The sequence below is a fragment of the Trichophyton benhamiae genome (genome assembly GCF_000151125.1).
Source record: "Trichophyton benhamiae CBS 112371 chromosome Unknown contig01293.0, whole genome shotgun sequence".
Taxonomy (NCBI): domain Eukaryota; kingdom Fungi; phylum Ascomycota; class Eurotiomycetes; order Onygenales; family Arthrodermataceae; genus Trichophyton; species Trichophyton benhamiae.
The window spans coordinates 1,282,314-1,300,670 of record NW_003315113.1 but is presented as its reverse complement, the minus strand read 5'-3'; the positions used below and the strand labels follow the sequence as shown (position 1 = coordinate 1,300,670).

Here is an 18,357-nt window from a genome sequence, read left to right as displayed (position 1 = left end):
TTGCTGCTCTTAGCCCTCTTTCTCTCCCGCCGCCTTTGAACGCTCGACGCCTGCCTCCTCCGTCCTCCCAGGAGGCCTCGACTCCGACCCAGTCTTCCAAGTTGCTACATCTCTCACAAGCCCACATCATAGAGCTCACTTGAGTCGATACTATCTGCAATATCTCAATATCCTACGTTCTCCTTCCGTTGACACGCAATCGCACACGCTAGTCGTCATCATGGCAGTGGAATACAGCAAAAAGACCAACGCCGAGTTGATTGAGATTCTCAAGTCGCGCGGCCTCAGTCACACGGGGAAGAAGGCAGATATGGTTGCGCGGCTCCAGGAAGCAGATAAAGCTGCTGCTGCTGCTGCTCCCGCACCGGCTCCAGCTCCACCTGCGGCTGAAGACGTTATCGATTGGGACGACGATACCGAGACTGCTCCTGCAGCTACCAAGCCAGCCCCAGCGGCTCCAGCAGCGGCTCCAGAGCAAAAGACCGTCACCGAGCCTGCTACTGCACAAAAGGCGAAAGCTGCGAAGCCAGAAGAGAAGACCGAAGCTGCCACTGCAACAACAACAACAACTTCAGCCGGCGCTGCTGGAACCGGTGCGGCGGAAGCAAAGCCTGTCGATGAACAACATGCGACAAACGGCACTGATAAGAAAGCCGCCACCGAAGAGAAGAAGGGCACAGAGAAACCTGCCGTTGACTACAGCAGAGGCCTTGCAACCACGGATCCCGATGCTGAACTTGCGAAGCGCAAAGCCCGTGCTGCGAAGTTTGGAGCTGTCGAAGAATCTGTTGCGACGGAGGCTGAAAAGGCACTTGCGAGAGTCAAGAGATTCGGCCCCGTGAGTGACGAGCCGGCCAAAATAAAAGGGTTGGACGAAGCTTTGCCCACCCGGAAGCGAGGACGGGGTGATGATGGAGACAGCGGCCGGGGAAAGCGTAGACACTTCCACGGACGGGGAAGGGGGAGAGGCCCACGCAGGGGCGGCCGCAACGAGACTGGCAACAGCAACAACAACAGCAGCAAAGAGAAGTTTAGTGAGGCAGACCGTGTTGCGATGGAGAAGAGAAAGGAGCGTTTTGCTGCCAAATAAACAGAAAGTGTTTGGCTCTTCGGCCTCTTCATCTATCTCTGCTCCTCGCCCAACCGACCGTTTGTTCTTTTGCTTCGTGCACTATGAGTTGTCGACCATCACTGCGCCCGGGGCTATTTCCCTATCTCTCTCTCGCACTTCCTGACCAAAAAAAAAAAACACTCCTTTTCTTGCTATATGACTGGTATCGCTTTTGCTATTTTCTCTCCGTGTGTCTTTCAATATCTACCTGGCTTAGGAGTTTGTCCGGAACGAAGTCTGATCTTTCACATTTTCCTCTCATCTTCTGCTACTTTCTTGCGTATGTTATTAATATGTATATCAAAACGAAAATATCAAATCAACTTTCATCTCTCGGAGGTCGGACAAGCGAAGTCTCCATCCAGTGCAACGCGCAAGGGGGGGTTGAATATCATGATGAGGTGATCAAAAAATATATATATATACAACACCAGAAGTACAGAAGTAGCCGGCGATGTACATCTACCACAGCAGCAAAACGCAGATCATCAGCAGCGTCAGTTGACCCTGCGCGCGTCTACAGATAACCACAGGAGTCATAGCCAAGGTCAGTAAGCTCTAGAAATCGCCCGCCGAATTAGTTTATCGCTCCTCAATGCTTTGTTTTTCTCCCTCTCGCGCGAGTTATCGGCTATGAAGGAGTCGCTCTCCGTCTCTCTGATATCATCGATCACCAGGTACAACGCAGACGAACAGTCGATTGGCGCAGGCTGGCCATTATGATATGCATACATCGAGAGCTGAGGTTTGCATGAGATCCAGGGACCTGGCCTACGGAGAGAAGCCAGTTAACATGGCCGGCCGAAGGATTATACGAAGCATGGAGGCAGCGGTTGGGGACAGTCGCCTCATGCGCTCACAGCCACAAAAGCAGCCTTGCAGCAAGTTATCCATCATTAGGCCCGTACATACGAATTAATGCACGTAATTCGTGCTATCAGCAGCGGGCTCAGGGACAGGAGAAACTCTTCTGCTTGACCCTCACTAAGTTAACTCACTAGTTGCTGTGATCGTCTGGCTTGTTTAGTTATACGACCCTTCAACGGTGGCAAAGACGCAGGCTCAGAAAAGGCGACGATACTTCGTCTTTTCGCTCTTGCACCATGTGGGAACCTCCATGAAGGACAGGAATAGCTAAACTTCCTGCTTGCTTCTTCGGACAGGGATGGGAGCTGTCAGTGGGCGAATCATGCAGCAAAGCTGTGCCTCTTCGATGTGACTGGATGTGCCTCTGGCCAGTGAGCCGCGCCGTCGCTCGGTATCGACCTGCAGCGTCCTTCACGCATTATCTACTTCCAGCTCTTTGCTCCGATCCAGGGCTGGCTCTAGAATATGCATAATTTCCTTCTTCCCAGTCACAGAGGCAGGTACTGAGCCAAACGGATACATGGGCCTCGGTGCTATTTGATATCGAACGAGATTTCTCCACCAGGAGACGGCAAGGGGACGTTTCTCTTTTCTCTGAGCGCTCTCTCTCTCTCCCTGGTTTGTTGCTCCTCATTATGGGACGTGACAGAAGTTAACGCCCAGAGTGACTCCGTGCATGAAGCAAATCATCGCTCGCGGGTCGGCCAAGGGGCGAGGAGTACCCTTTTCATTGAGAATTGCTATGCCGTGATGGAGATGGCTCGGCGCTTCCGCATGTTCCCCATGCTGCTAATTAGCCAGTCAAAGCCTCTGGTAGCTCGTTAACGACTTCGACTAATGTTAATTTTTCGCTGGATCAGCTACTCCCTTCTACGGCACGGAACGGCACCTACGGATGGCCCTGGAAGTCTCCATGAGATGGACCGTGGAACGGATCCCTCAGATCAAAAGGCTATTCTGTTGACATGGGCCTTTCACTCCGTATCACAGACTGGGGATGCTGTGACGGCCTCTGCATCGATATGTCATCTCCTCCAGGGACATTCGAGCTTCTTTTTGCATTATCTATAATATTAGTTATTATACTGGAGCAGTACGATCTGACAGCCAGCCCAGCAGCGTCGGCAGGTTGAACAGATTTACGATTCGGCCCGGCAACTGAACTTGAAGCAAGCATCGAGCCAGCCAGCCTGAACATACTTCTCGTGGACGGGAATAGCACCATCGTCGATACTGCGATGCTACATTCTGAGTGGCCTCCTATAAGTGGAGATATCATGCATGACCTGGGTCTCGATACTTATCCATGCGAATCCTGTCTCCGCTCGCCTGCAAGCGCCCATTCGACTCCATCCACAGCGTCGTCTCGTCTCTCGTCTCTCCATCGTCAGCCTGTTACCTGCCTCTATCGCCGTCTAACTGGAGAGAAGGGAAACGTGCGATCGTCAGCGAGTCGGGGTACTTGCTTATCATCCTTTTTCCTATGACCCTGGCCCCTTGGCCGTCTTCTCGGGACTTTTTCTTCTTCTCCTTCTTTGCCTTAAAATGCGCCGCCGTCCACCATGTCCATGTCCATGCCGGCCTGTCTTGCCTATCTCTTCTCCTTCCTTCCTCCCTCCTCCCCCGGCAAACTCCTTGCAGGCCCTGACCGTTTCTTCCTTCACTACAGAAGAGCCATAGCCTTCATAGTCAAGGAGAGGGCCCTTATACCGCCTTGTCGACGTGGTCAAACGGCCGTTAGCCACAGCTGCTGCCTGTCGCTGTGCGCGCTAAGCGGCCCCGCCGACCTTGTGTGGCGGAGTGGATGCAAGCAAGCAAGCAGAGCCTTACTTGACGCTTACTATAGTTAACTATACATCGACCTGGCGGTACATTTCCCGTCATTCTCTCGAGTTTGACAACGGACCTTGTCCAGAACTGTGCCATCGCCTTTAGCCTTTTTTTTTTTTTTTTTTTTTTCTTCCTTGCATGGTTATTTGTGCCCGAGAAAAAGCTGTCCGATGATTAATATTCTTTTCAAGGTTCTTTCGCTTCACTTTTTGTGCCTTTTTTTACTGCTCAAGTTACCTTATATTTAATCCAGCTTACCCCGGCTTCTTGTTCAACTATCTTGCCTCTAAATTCTCGAGCTTCGGGTTTTGATACCATCCAGCTTGCTCAGCAGTCAGATTGCCGGCCTTGCTCAGCTATTTGGAATATAGTTGCTTGCTAGGCTGTTATTTTTATCATAAACAAACGTGAGTACGCCTTCGTGGTGGCGACCGCTATGCACCATATCTTTTCATCCCGTGTCCCCACTGACTCAAGTGACAGACGCCAACCTTTGACCGTCACTAATGTGGCATACGATATGATTATAAGTCGTTCTGAACCGGCTATTGTTTCGGAAGGTCTCGAGGCCTGCTATCCATGGTATCGGGGGCTCTCACATCATGGTATCACGGGTAGCTGTACAGACAGTCACTCATGCTCCGGCACACACACGTACTAGAGGATCAACAACTGAAATCATGATGTCTTCTTCAAGGATACCTATACCACCAACCGGGGCTTCGTCTGGGCAGGGAAGACCCAAGCAGAGCACAATTCCCCGAGGTAGGCGGGACTCGTCTGCTTCGGAGTCGGAGGAGTATAGTAGGCTGAGGATGGTGAGGTCGAATTCCTCAAAGAAGTCGTCCAGGGAAGCCAATACTTCTACTGGGACGTCGAAACAGCCATCATACTCCTTCATGCCAACATCTCGGTACTATGCTGCACCTCCAAGCAATGCGCCTTCACCGAATATGCCATACGATTCACAGCAACAAACAACATCATCTATGCCTTCCTGGAAATTTGGTCGACCTTCTTTACCCGAATCACGACCACGAAATGTTCTCCGGAGAAAGGCACCCTCAATAGAACAATATGCAGAGAAGAACAGGGCAAGATTACAAGCTCCGAAGTCTGAGAAAATAGACATAGAGATACCCCAAATTGAAGCTCCAGATAAGCTTGAGTCAGATTTTAAAGAATCGGTACCCACAAGGCCAGCACCAATTGAAAATGTCCCTACTCGACCACAGTATTCTACTCCAACCCCATCCTCTCAGACACCCGCAACTGAGGCCAGACCCTTAACATCAGGATCGCAGTCTCGCATTCCGAGGGAGTTCATTGGTCTGTCAACATCGATAAATACTTCCAACCTACCTCCCCCAACCCCTAACTTTACCGGGGGAAGCAGCCCTTCAACCAGATACACCGACTCCCCTGGTATGTGGAGTAGAGGATCAACCCCAACATCACTTTCGTCCTACTCTCCTGGAATAGTACATCCGATCCATAGCTCTCGCCTAAAGCAGCCGAGCCCAACTATCTTCAGGAACCAAAGGTCTCGCCCAAACCTGGCAGCTTTATCGTCATTTGATGAAACCAAGAGAACGGGTGCTCCTACGACTCGGCTTCCTCGACGATCTCAAACTGAGCCTATTCCTCAACTGCCAGCTTCTAGTCCCGGGGTGAGAGAAACCGGACATCAAGCTCCTAGTCACGCTGAGTGGCAATCAACAAGTACCCTACCAAGTGACATAAAACCCACCTCGGAGAATAGAAAGGAAGGTGTGTGTACTCCAAGGCTCGAAGAACCGTCACTTCCAGACTCGGGAGCAGCTACCCGGCTCTCTCCAAGTCGGCCTAGCCGCAAGGGAACAGAGCCGCTGAAATTGGAATCGTCGCCCGTTATCTGGAGTAACCTTGCCTCTTCGAGACTTCCCACTCACAAACGGAGAGGTTCAGAAAGCTCCAATACTCGCTCTAAATCACCAGCTATCTCTTCATCGATTGTGAATGCATCCACAGATTCACTTCAGTCAAGGAGTTCAAATAAGATTACTGCATTGTCTCCACCAGTGGGCCAGACTGATTCCAGTGCCCGCCCGCAGCTAAGATCTATAACTCCCAAGGCAAATCTTCTCAGGAAAACATCGCTCTCAGGGAAAGAAACAAACGTATCTAATGATACGAAGGAGCTCAAGGAGCCAAAGCAGCAGCAACCTACCACCAATGCTCCGAGAAGACTTGGCTTTTTCCCGAAAAAGTCAAAGACGGTTCCCGAAGTCACTCAATCCGCACTAAGTGAAGGTCGATCACGCAGATGTCCTCCCGCAGGAACCGGACACGAGGGTTATGGCAAATACGCTCAACGAGGAAGAAGAACCAGCATCGGAAGCACCACATCCAGAGCAAGATCAACAAGCACCAGCAGGTCAATTGGGAACAATAGTGTCAGCAGCAGCCATATGGGACACGAAATCGATGACTTCCTTCTCGACCGTTTAGAGCCAGTTATCATCAACGGCGGCGGAGTGGATGGCTCGACATTGACTCGTACGCAAAGCGCACAGAGCGAGAGCTACCAGAGTGTGATTTCCACTACTGAATCTCAAGCACTTCCGCCTACACTGGTTCATAGCCCAGAACCAATAACATCCTCTCCGCAATCTACCCTCTTGGATCCTGGGAAACATTTATCTCCAGAAGTGAAGCGTCGCCGTTCTTTCCGCAACTCGAAGCTATTTGGAGGCCAGAAATCGACCAGTAACTATCTGTCGGTATCTCAACTTCGACCATCAGCTTCCAGACGGCCATCTGATGCTAGCATCGATAGCCGTTCTGACATAAATTATCGTGGTACCCCTAGTTCATCCTCGCCGCCCGATTCTAAGCCAAATAACGAACCGAAGAAGAAGAAATCTGAAAGGTCAGGGCGATGGAATTTCTTCCAGCGCAGCAATCCGAACCTTCGGGAGAAAAAGGCAAAGGATGATTCGGGGCCAACTCCAGAGATGCCCGCAGCTGTAACTCAGGTCTCAACTTCTAGAGCAGTTGCCCATTATGCTATTCTTGATAATGAACAGCTTGATTCCGATTCTTTGGAGGATATACTGGCGCGGGTGGAGGAGTCTCCGCCCACCGAGGAAGAACTCGAAACGACGACTGGACTCGGACTTAGAACGAAACACGGTCAGTCAATCTTGTTGCCAGAGCCACCAGCAGGGTTACTTAACAGCGCCTCTGAAAGACGCCCATCTTCACCCAAGGTGTTTTTCAACAAGGACGTGTTACCTACAGTTTCACCACCCGAGAATGACCGACCCAGCCGCTTGGCTTCCGTTGGTAGGATACCTCCTGTCATTCCAAGTTCCAGGAATCAACATAAACCATCTCTTCAGTCGTTTTCACGCCCATTTAGTATCGGAGAAGGGCCCTCCCTAACGGTAACGGCGGCAGCCGTGGCATCAAATCATCCACCTTTGGTTGAAGCTATACCCAATCGATTTGCTTTGTGTCTCCCGTCTCGAGAAGAATTTCTTTCGTTCAGTCCAAGGAAGGGATCCGAGGTTTCCGTATCCTCTGGGAGTGTAGATGGCGGGAGTTTGGCAGCTTTCACTGCCGTTCTGCCGTCCCCGGGCTCAAAATTGACAGACGATGAAATATGGCAAGAATATGATGATTTTCTAGACAAAGTCACATCGCCGCAAACTCCCGAGGAGGGCCTCTTGAATACACCCCGATCTTTCAATCTGGCTACTAGAGCCTCCAAGGCTTTACAGGAGGGTTTAAGTGGAACGAATGACACTTCTCCACCGGTTTCACCTCTGCAATGCCCAGATATTATAACACCTCAACTATCCGACCACAACTCGATCCATCTAAGCCGTTCTATGATTCTCTCCGCTCTACATTCATCCATCACACCCTCGGAACCAATCTCGCTAGGGGATCTCATTTCAACGTATGCTGGAAGCAAAAATTCCTCTGCAGACTTCACTCATACCAACAACCCCTATGCTTCTCTAGGTGAGGAGCTACAGAATGACGCCCACGCAGCCAAACCTACTCCCAAAGAAAACCAGTCTCCTTCAACGGGAAAAGATCAGGCCCAGATAGATCCTATGGCGCAAGCAAATGTCCGTTCAGGCTCGTTAATGACCAGCCGCTGGCTTTCATTCGGTCGTGTTCTATTTAGCCCTGCCAAAAACCACATGCAGCCTCAAGACCAAGCTCGCATCCTGGTTATTGACGGGCTAGGCAATGATGACTGGTCATTTTACTGTGCGTTGACTTATCCGTCCGCGGTAGTATACAATCTCACTCCAAACGTGCCTCCTCAGTCTACATCAAGCAATCCAGCAGCATGGGATCCACCATCAAATCATCGTACCATCCATCGGTCTGGTATCAAAACTCCGTTTCCATTTCCCAAGGGCTTTTTCACTGTTGCCGTCATGCGCTTCCCGGCTGCTTGTTCCGAAGCTGCATATGACACTGTAGTCTCTGAATGCTATCGTGTCTTACGCCCCGGAGGATATCTTGAGCTCAGTGTCATGGACTTAGACATGGTTAACATGGGAAGCCGTACTCGAAAGGCGGTTCGAATGTTGAAAGAACGAATATACACGACCGATCCTAATATTTGCCTAAAGCCAGCCAGCGACAACATCCAGAGGCTGCTTGGCAAGCGTGGGTTCGCAAATTTAAATCGATGCATGGTTGTTGTCCCTGTTGCCGGTACAATTGTGCAATCATCAGACACATCGAGCTCGAACCAATCCGTTGCAAACTTGCCCCAACAGTATAGCAGCTCTAATCTCCCGCAACGGTCAGATAGCTTATCCAATAGAAAGCACAAACGTGCTCCTTCGGACGATGTGAATATGTCCCTCGGCGATCTCCTATCTGACCCTTCGCCCTCACCTTCAAACGATGAGTCGATTGCTAAGATGGTCGCAAAAGTCGCGCGATGGTGGCACACACGGTGTTACGAACTGGCTGTTTTCAGTGATCAGAATAAGGACATCTGGACCGATAGGATGCTCCTTCGAGAGTGTAGGCGACGAGGCACTGGGTTCAGGCTCCTGATTGCCTACGCCCAGAAGCCCAGCGAAGTCACCAGGAGGACTGCGAGCGTCTAATCCCTTTATATATCCCTCATGCGTACATTTCTGTTTTATCTCATCAGCGATACCCGGGGACCTTCATACTCTCCAACTCCCCAAATCCATTTATGAGTGATTTGTTTATTTCTCAACGAATCTAACGACATTTATGACCCATATACCATAGCGGTATTTATGCTTCACATTTTTTTAATCATTTTTTTCTATCATATCCCTGCATATCTCATGAACACCAGCGCATAATGATAAACTTAACGGGCAACCGTCATATACCGTTTATTTTGTTCATTTAGCAGTCCCACGGCCTTTCTATGATATTTGTTTGCCATTTCATGTCCACGCGATATTAGCGCTTTATTTCTTTTTCCCTTTCTTTCTTTTTTTTATATACCTTGGGGTTTTGTGGCACATACCTCTCCTATCCTTTGCAAGTTATTTGCGGCTGGCCGAAAATAGTATGTACTTAATAATACCGATGCCCTGCAAGAGGGACAACGTCCATTTATTTCTATACGTATGTTAGCTTAGTGCATTTGAATAAACGTATCTACTATCAGCACATCAGTGGTCTTCCAAAGGCCTGGCTAGTGGATCATTTAGCTACGTAGCATTGGAAGTCATGTAAGATAAGGTGAATACTGTAACTACTGTAGCTAGCCTGGATAGAGGATAATAAACAACGCCCCAAGAAGTGTAACCAAAATCAACAACTTAAACATTTCTGTAACCAGCATGGCCCTTAGCCATATACCCAGTATTGCGCGGTGTAGCCAATCTGGAATTCAGAAGGCTGTCCTTGACACGTTACAGGGCTTACTCCCTCATGTGTTTTAACTCGAAAAATAGCCTCCATGATTCATATCAATGTCAGCCACAAACTCAAGTTTTAGTGTGGAGTAAATAGACACCAACTTTATGTATAGGGCGAAGAGAAAGCCATACCTCTATACCAGATCCCTCCACCTTGTTTAATCTTAGCCAGGGAACATCGAGGCCACTGGGAGCGGGAACGCTTGCTACCACAGATACGTAGGCTCTGTCTAAGCCGCCACGAGTTGTCAAGTCAAAAAAAGGCCTCCCTCCGTTAAAGTAATGCTGGCCGAGCTTGGGCATCTTTAAAAAGCTTTCCAGCACCCAAGCTGCCGATGATACTGAAGTATGCAATGTGATATAATTGAGAATGCTCATAGCTCGAGAACTTATATTGTTTAGGCAAGAGCCATCGTAAAGGGTCGCCACGGCACCGATAGGGATGGGCTTGGTAACGCCGCCAGCACAGGTGTAGTTTTGGGTGCCAACGCCGAATGTGATATATTTAAGTCGAAGGTTTGCTTCAGGGTCCGGTAATTCTGGAGCGTGGCCTCTCTTTGGAAGTTGTCTGGTTGAGATGTCGCAGTGTGATAGTGGCCCTAACGACTCAAGTTCTTTAAACGCAGGTGGTAAGTTAGTCGGCTGCAGTTTGCGACGTATAGCTGCACCTTGGGTAATAGGTGCAGCTGCTAGGAGAGGAACAAGGAGATGTAGGATATGCATATTCGTAAGATAGATATTTCGTTGCAATTGGTGGCAACTAGTAGAACAACAGACAGGTAGGTGGTAGAATGAGAAATATGGATATAGAGTGGGAGAGGCTGGACTTTAAATAAAAAGGTACATATACTCAAAGAGATTTTGGGTGGATACAATTGCCCGCAAATGAACAGTAACACCTTGTGTTGAGTCGAATCTCCTGACGGCAACAGCCCGGATCCATTTCTGGTCGCTAAACATTACACTTCCCAATGGCTAGAGTCTGAAGGAATGCAATAATCGCCAGCCGTGTGCGTAGGTGGGGCCATTCAAGCATATCGGTTTGAGAACTTCTGCCCCGATGGGAAGTGTTATATCCAATTTCAGAAAGCTGTCCAGGGATCCGGAGACCAAAGGATACCAAGAACATCCATACATAGTATAGGAGGAGCGCTTGCAGGCGGAGATAATCCCCTTTTAATCGGGGAATGCACGGTTGCATCGTGTGTATATTTGGGGGCGAGAACTGGGTATATTAAGTTCCAGGCCCAGGTAGAAGGATTTAGGCTCGTTTTCCTCTAAAGGCAAGAATATGTGATATCCATGAGCGGAGTATCAGTCCAAAAAGTTTCACCTTGAGTCCCATAAGAAGAACAAAGGAGTCCGTCTAGAAATGCACAGGAACGTAAATATAGTAACGCGGATAAAGACTGTACGATGAAACGTCTGAGCTACGAAACTCATGACCCGGTATTATAATCGTACAAGCCTCAGAGAGACGTCTTCTAGGTATCTCATATATAAGAAATGCCCAAGTCAAGCGGAAGCCCGCTTGTTATAGGATTAAGCAGCCTTGTCCCATGGTCTACAGCAGGGTCTGTCTATCCTGTGGATATAAAGGCCCAACATCAATTGGATATTTAGCGGGATGGCGGGGGCCTTTAACCGGTATTACGGCATGGCATCTCAAAACGTGAATTTATATGCCGTAAAACCTGCAAGCAATTCATTAAACGTGGTTAGTTTGATGTTTGGGGGCCAAAAAGAACGAGAAGCTCGTTAGATTCGATATTCGTTTTTATATTTCCCCTTTAGGCCAAGCGGGGAGACTCGGTCACGTGTAATAGTAACTTTGTTATGTAATTCAACTAGTTGTGATTAATCAGCAGCAGTGACACCCAAAAAGATTTCTCAGTTTCCTGGAGGCAGATTTGGGACGACCAGCTTTGAAGAACGTTGCGATACCAGCAATAACCCCAGCAGGCTGCTTTTCACAGTGCCGTGAGACCGGTTCGACAGGCTCATATCATCTATGGTCACCTATAACCCCATTTTTTCGCCCTCACTCCCTTGGATCTGAGAAATAGTGCTCATCGCCACGATGGCCGACGGTAAGTCCTCGAGCAGTCATGCACCCAGATTGTCGCGTACGTCGCCTAACATGGTGTGATTTTTAGCAGAGATCGAGTCCATCAAACGTCTCCAGGCGGAGCGGAATGGCAAAAAAGGTTCAAAAACCTTTGACATGTCAAACCAGCGCACTGACGTATCGACCAAGGCATCTCTCACCGAAAGCTTCGATACCACCTTGTACGATCGTGCGGACGCCGATAAATATGCTGGTTATAATACGTCCATTGCTGTAGATGGTGAAGATGAGGACATGGCTGATGATGATGGCCAAAATGGTCATCGGCTGGTGGGGCAATATACTGCGACCTCTGACCAGATGAAGGAGTTTGCTACTGGGAAGGGTGTCGAGGAAGAAGATATACTCCTGGCGCGCGAGAAAACATCCAGGATTTCAGAGAGGGAGACTGATTACCAGAAGCGACGCTTTGATCGAGCCCTTTCACCCACACGAGCAGACCCTTTTGCTGCAGATGGCCAGGCAAATGGAGAGACGGAGGGCGCAAGCTATCGAGATATCATGGCACTTCGGGAACTCGAAAAAGAAGAAGAACGCGTCAAGAAGTTAATTAAAGATAAGCAGGCCAGTGAAGGTGCTAATGGATCAGTCGAGCATGAAGCTACCCTGAAGCTGGAGGAAGCAGGCGGCGATAAGGATAATGACGAGTCCGCCGCGGCCCCAACAAGGAAGAGGAAGAAGAGATGGGATGTATCTTCGGAAGAAACTGCCAAGCCCAATGAGCCCGAATCCGCCGAAGTAAAGCCCAAGCGGTCGAGGTGGGATCAGACTCCTGCACCTGGAGGCCAGCCGGAGGCACCCAAGCGTAGATCCAGGTGGGATCAAGCGCCCACTCTCACAGCAGCAACACCAGTCGGGAATCAGGGCCTTGCAACTCCTGTACCTCAGGCTTCTGGGCCTGTTACTGTTCCTACATTTGGATCTGATATATCTGCCCGCAATGCGCCACTATCGGATGAGGAACTAGATATGATGCTTCCCTCAGAGGGATACAAAATCTTGGAACCACCGCCTGGATACGCCCCGATTCGAACCCCCGCCCGTAAACTCATGGCTACACCTGCTCCCATGCAAAGCGCCAGTGGCATAGGAGGATTCATGATGCAAGAGCCTGAAAGTGCCCGCTCGATGGGAAAGCAACTTCCAACCGAGATCCCAGGTGTTGGTGACTTGCAGTTTTTTAAGGCTGAGGATATGACATACTTCGGAAAACTTGTGGATGGCGCAGACGAGAATTCCATGTCCGTTGAGGAGCTAAAAGAAAGAAAAATAATGAGGCTATTGCTAAAAGTCAAGAACGGAACACCTCCAATGCGAAAGACGGCGCTGCGTCAGCTCACTGATAATGCAAGGCAGTTTGGAGCTGGACCACTTTTTAACCAAATTCTGCCACTACTCATGGAGAAATCCCTCGAGGACCAGGAGCGGCATTTACTTGTGAAGGTCATTGATCGCATCCTTTACAAACTAGATGACCTTGTTCGACCTTACGTACATAAAATTTTGGTCGTCATCGAACCCCTGCTCATTGACCAGGATTACTATGCTCGAGTGGAAGGCCGTGAAATTATCTCTAACCTAAGCAAAGCAGCTGGTCTTGCACATATGATTAGTACCATGCGTCCGGATATTGACCACGTTGATGAATATGTACGAAATACCACCGCCAGAGCTTTTGCCGTTGTCGCTTCTGCCCTTGGTATACCCGCGCTTCTTCCATTCCTCAGAGCTGTTTGCCGAAGCAAGAAATCCTGGCAGGCTAGACACACTGGTGTTAAGATTGTGCAGCAAATTCCCATCCTTATGGGCTGTGCTATCTTACCTCATCTCCAAGGCCTTGTCGACTGCATTGGTGACAACCTCAGTGATGAACAAGCTAAGGTACGGACAGTAACTAGCTTAGCTATAGCCGCCCTTGCTGAAGCTGCCAATCCATATGGTATCGAAAGTTTCCAGGACATCCTTGGCCCACTCTGGATGGGGGCAAGGAAACAGCGAGGCAAAGGTCTGGCTGGGTTCCTTAAGGCTGTGGGCTATATTATCCCTCTGATGGATGAGGAGGGTGCAAATTACTTCACCAGCCAAATTATGGAAATTGTTCTCCGAGAGTTTTCGTCGCCAGATGAAGAGATGAAAAAGGTTGTCTTGAAAGTTGTTTCGCAATGTGCAGGCACAGATGGCGTTACAGCGGTTTACCTTAAAGAACACGTACTCCAAGACTTCTTCAAAAGTTTCTGGGTTCGGCGCATGGCTCTAGATAAGAGAAACTACCGACAGGTGGTAGAGACAACAGTGGACCTAGGCCAGAAAGTTGGCGCCGGTGAAATTCTTGAAAGGATTGTCAATAATCTCAAGGATGAGAGTGAGGCATACCGTAAGATGACGATCGAAACGGTAGAGAAAGTTATTGCCTCCCTTGGTGCCGCAGACGTTGGAGAGAGGCTCGAGGAAAGATTGATTGATGGAGTTTTGTTCGCATTTCAAGAACAGAGCGTCGAGGATATAGTGATCCTTAACGGGTTTGGAACTGTTGTCAACGCTCTTGGTTCTCGTTGCAAGCCATATTTGCCTCAGATTGTGAGTACAATTCTGTGGCGACTAAATAACAAGTCTGCCACCGTACGACAGCAGGCAGCAGACCTCATCTCACGGATCGCAATGGTTATGAAACAATGTGGTGAAGACGCTCTAATGGGAAAGCTGGGAACTTTCCTTTACGAATATCTCGGCGAGGAATATCCGGAGGTTCTTGGTTCTATACTAGGCGCATTACGTTCTATTGTCACGGTTGTTGGCATCAACCAAATGCAACCACCCATTCGGGACTTACTTCCTCGTCTCACGCCAATCCTACGAAATCGTCATGAGAAAGTGCAGGAAAACACCATAGATCTCGTTGGTCGTATTGCTGATCGTGGACCAGAATCCGTTAATGCGCGAGAATGGATGCGAATTTGCTTCGAATTGCTTGACATGTTGAAAGCTCACAAAAAGGGCATTCGACGAGCCGCTAACAATACCTTTGGTTTCATTGCTAAGGCTATTGGACCGCAAGACGTCCTTGCCACTCTTCTTAACAACTTGCGTGTCCAGGAACGTCAGTCTCGTGTCTGTACCGCAGTTGCAATTGGCATAGTCGCTGAGACATGTGCCCCATTTACGGTTCTTCCCGCTCTTATGAACGAATATCGCGTCCCCGAGTTAAATGTGCAAAACGGCGTGCTCAAGGCCATGTCTTTCCTCTTTGAGTATATCGGCGAGATGGCTAAAGACTATGTTTACGCTGTCACTCCACTTCTGGAAGACGCTTTGATTGATCGAGACCAGGTCCACCGTCAAACTGCGGCAAGCGTAGTAAAGCATATTGCTTTGGGCGTAGTTGGACTTGGATGCGAAGACGCAATGGTCCATCTGCTTAACCTCCTGTACCCTAACCTATTCGAAACCAGTCCCCACGTTATCGACAGAATCATCGAGGCTATTGAGGCTATTCGGATGGCTGTCGGAACAGGTATCGTCATGAATTATGTTTGGGCAGGCCTGTTCCATCCAGCACGAAAAGTACGGACTCCTTACTGGAGACTGTACAACGATGCATATGTTCAAGGCGCAGACTCGATGATTCCTTACTATCCTACCATTGAAGAGGATGGGCTAGGAAGGTGTGAATTAGGCATTATCTTGTAATTGTGGATTGATTAAGGAGTTTGGATCTTGCTTTTATGGCGCAGGTTTCAGTTTTTATTTGTATCAGTGCATCCTGTGAATTTTCCACATTCGATTTGAGCGCAGCCTTCCTCTTGCCCATGTATTTATAAAATAATTACTATTGCAATCAATATATCAATGCTACCTTTCATCTAAGTCTTCAACTCTAGATTCATCATACCAGTAACGCTAGCAGACTTGCAACTCTACAACGTGCCACTTATTAGAAACTATCACTTAAATGTGTGTTCAAACGCGTTGAAACCTCTTGACCTAATTATCACACACGCTTTGCAAAATCCCCTTGCTCCATTCCTGCCTTGATCATCCTATCTCCGTTCAAAATCGCCGTAGTACAGATAATTATATTTCGACGTCCAGCTTCATGCTGGGCAATAAATCTCAATGCAGCAATTTCGGTGAATGTTATACCACCTAAGAAGAAAACGAAAACTGTCTTCGCTCCTCCAGATCCTGTTAAGGTCTGGCGCGCCCGGGCAGCCTTTTCATCTCCCTTCGGGACTATATTGAAACTTGGTCCCCGGGCACTTTTCACAACGTCTTCAAATCCTAGCCAGCCCGGAGTTGTTGATGCTGCACCAGCGGCTGCAGCTGCAGCTTGAGGTGAAGGATTCCCTTTAACAAGTGCCTGGACGTATGCCTTCTGTAACACACACTGAACGAGTCGAACGCTCAAGGGAGCATAGCCACTGTAAACGTACGAAATGTCATTCGGATTTTGCTCATCAACTTCATCCACGATCAGACGGAGTGACTTGCGGAGAGAGTTATAATTGGTTTTTGCACCGGCTGCACTGTTTGAACCGCCCGGCAGTAAAATACCGGTCGAAGGAACCTTAGGCTGTAAAAGTTCCATCTTTTCTAGGTTGCTTAATGTTAGAAGGTGTTGGTAGCCATATCCTTGGAGGACTTGTTTCTTGAAATTATCCAGGTCCCGGGGCCGAAGGCCGCCATTGATACAGGAATCAATGCACAGCAACCTCAAGATGGTGGTGATCGGAACATTGCGAGCGATAAGCTCTTCAATTGTATCGTACTGAGAAGTGGGATCTGCACCAGCAGCGATGTTCTGCTGCACTCCTAAGGTCCGGCGGAATATATCCGACCGAGTGTGACGCATAATATCTTCGGCAAGGTTAGTGTGAATCTTCAAGCTACTGTGCTCTGCTTGGTATGCTGGTAATTTGTTGACAAATTCACGTAGCTCTGATGTTGATTTCGCTCCATGTCGGCTGTCATAATCACTCTCGAGTCTCCTTGCAACTTTGTTTAATATGCCACCGACGATTGCAAAATTAGCATCACGGAGCTGTGAAAAGAGCTGATCGGAGGAATCAACTTGAACTTTCCTCTTCAAGCTTTGCTTAGATGTGTTTGAAGAATTAGATGAGGCTTGAGGGGCCGCATATCCAATAATTGAGGTATCAACTTCGGTGTGGTTATGATTAATCCCAAAAAGCTCGTCCACGAGTCCCTCATAAGTCAGCTGTGTCATGAGAACTGTGGCAAAGTCTACATCTCTGTCAATTATGATGAGGTTCTCAATGGTGTTGCTCGCCATTAGCTTGCCACCTGATCCACCCAGGCTGCCTTCGGCATCTAATTCTCTCCTCATTCGGAGCAATTGGTCGACGACCTTTCGAGCATTGTCTCCTTTTCCGACAATTCGAGGGAAATATCCATGTCGTAATTGAATTTGCATCAAAGCTTTGGCTGATAGATGAATTGGTTGGGGATTATGATCCTTATTGAGTTGTAAGTGGAGGATCTGATTGAAAGAGCTAATGTGTAGCACATACCAGGTATAAGTCACTGAATGCATCAGGCAGTTCAAGGGAAAGGACATCGTTTTCAAGCGGGAGAAAATACAGAGGAAACTCTGCAATACTGATATCCCCTATGATGCCTTCTTCTTCTAGAATTTGATTAGACACTAAAGTGCGTCTTGGTACCCAGAAGACAGAGAACTCATGTTCAATGTTTGACTCGTTTTTCTGCAGCCTTTTTATTTGATCTACGCAGATAAATGGACATGTTAGTTGAAAGGCGCGGCATTCAATTGGGTATAGATCATAAAAAAAGAATGCAACAAGTGCACTGTAAAAATATCAATCTAGGAAGCATAAATAACCATGTAGAGTGAAAATATTTTCTACCTGGCCTCTGTTTTCAACCATGAAAAGAAGATGCAAAATAATATACAAGGCTGGTATGGGGGGTTGCAAGTACGTACCAGCAGCGGACTGTACATGATTTGGTTTCTCTGCGTGAATCAGGAAGATAATATTCCGTTGAGAGGAATCGACGTTTCCATTCTCGAGGAGGAATACTCGGTCTACCCCATATTCCTGGAGGACGGAGAACTTCACAAATAGGCCCACCGGCCCGGCTAGGTCTTTGCTAACCACAAGATTCTTCTTCCCGCGAACCTGGCAGTATACTGTTAGGCATTTAAAATATCTTGTGAAACCAGAGAGCTTGTGAACTCACTCCTTCTAGGAGGCTAAGAAGGTCTCTCCTAGCTTTCTCCCTGAGGTATTCTGCCTCAGTCCCGGGATGGGGAGCCATTTTCAGGACCTGGTTGTTTGAAACGGTGACTTAAGCCAGGAATAGGTGCCCCTGGAAAGCGGCAGCTTCATTGCCCCAACATGCGTACGTACTTTGCTTATCTGTCGTGAGGTGGCTTATGGGATTGAATAATAACAACGATGCCTTGACGATGTTTGTAGTCGCTAGTTGGCTGCTCTTTCGGGCTTAGCTCATGGGGAGGG

General features: G+C 48.5%; 6 protein-coding genes across 6 annotated transcripts; 3 read left to right on the top strand and 3 right to left on the bottom strand.

Moving 5' to 3' along the window:
• Nucleotides 1–220: 220 nt before the first annotated feature.
• Nucleotides 221–1,090, top strand: ARB_04426 (SAP domain protein, putative; the record flags this gene model as incomplete). Its single annotated transcript, XM_003017498.1, has 1 exon — nt 221–1,090. One exon carries the CDS (start codon nt 221–223, stop codon nt 1,088–1,090), a length of 870 nt encoding a protein of 289 aa, XP_003017544.1.
• Nucleotides 1,091–4,442: 3,352 nt separating this feature from the next.
• On the bottom strand, nt 4,443–4,709 carry ARB_04425 (uncharacterized protein; the record flags this gene model as incomplete). The annotated part of the gene is made up of 1 exon (XM_003017497.1): nt 4,443–4,709. One exon carries the CDS (start codon nt 4,707–4,709, stop codon nt 4,443–4,445), a length of 267 nt encoding a protein of 88 aa, XP_003017543.1.
• Nucleotides 4,710–4,761: 52 nt separating this feature from the next.
• ARB_04424 (uncharacterized protein) lies at nt 4,762–8,934 on the top strand (the record flags this gene model as incomplete). The annotated part of the gene is made up of 1 exon (XM_003017496.1): nt 4,762–8,934. One exon carries the CDS (start codon nt 4,762–4,764, stop codon nt 8,932–8,934), a length of 4,173 nt encoding a protein of 1,390 aa, XP_003017542.1.
• Nucleotides 8,935–9,798: 864 nt separating this feature from the next.
• ARB_04423 (malate dehydrogenase) lies at nt 9,799–10,452 on the bottom strand (the record flags this gene model as incomplete). Its single annotated transcript, XM_003017495.1, has 1 exon — nt 9,799–10,452. The coding sequence occupies one exon, from the start codon at nt 10,450–10,452 to the stop codon at nt 9,799–9,801; it is 654 nt and encodes a 217-aa protein (XP_003017541.1).
• Nucleotides 10,453–11,809: 1,357 nt separating this feature from the next.
• Nucleotides 11,810–15,544, top strand: ARB_04422 (uncharacterized protein; the record flags this gene model as incomplete). Its single annotated transcript, XM_003017494.1, has 2 exons — nt 11,810–11,819; nt 11,886–15,544. The coding sequence occupies 2 exons, from the start codon at nt 11,810–11,812 to the stop codon at nt 15,542–15,544; spliced, it is 3,669 nt and encodes a 1,222-aa protein (XP_003017540.1).
• Nucleotides 15,545–15,845: 301 nt separating this feature from the next.
• ARB_04421 (uncharacterized protein) lies at nt 15,846–18,154 on the bottom strand (the record flags this gene model as incomplete). The annotated part of the gene is made up of 4 exons (XM_003017493.1): nt 15,846–17,354; nt 17,386–17,600; nt 17,718–18,015; nt 18,077–18,154. The coding sequence occupies 4 exons, from the start codon at nt 18,152–18,154 to the stop codon at nt 15,846–15,848; spliced, it is 2,100 nt and encodes a 699-aa protein (XP_003017539.1).
• Nucleotides 18,155–18,357: the final 203 nt, after the last annotated feature.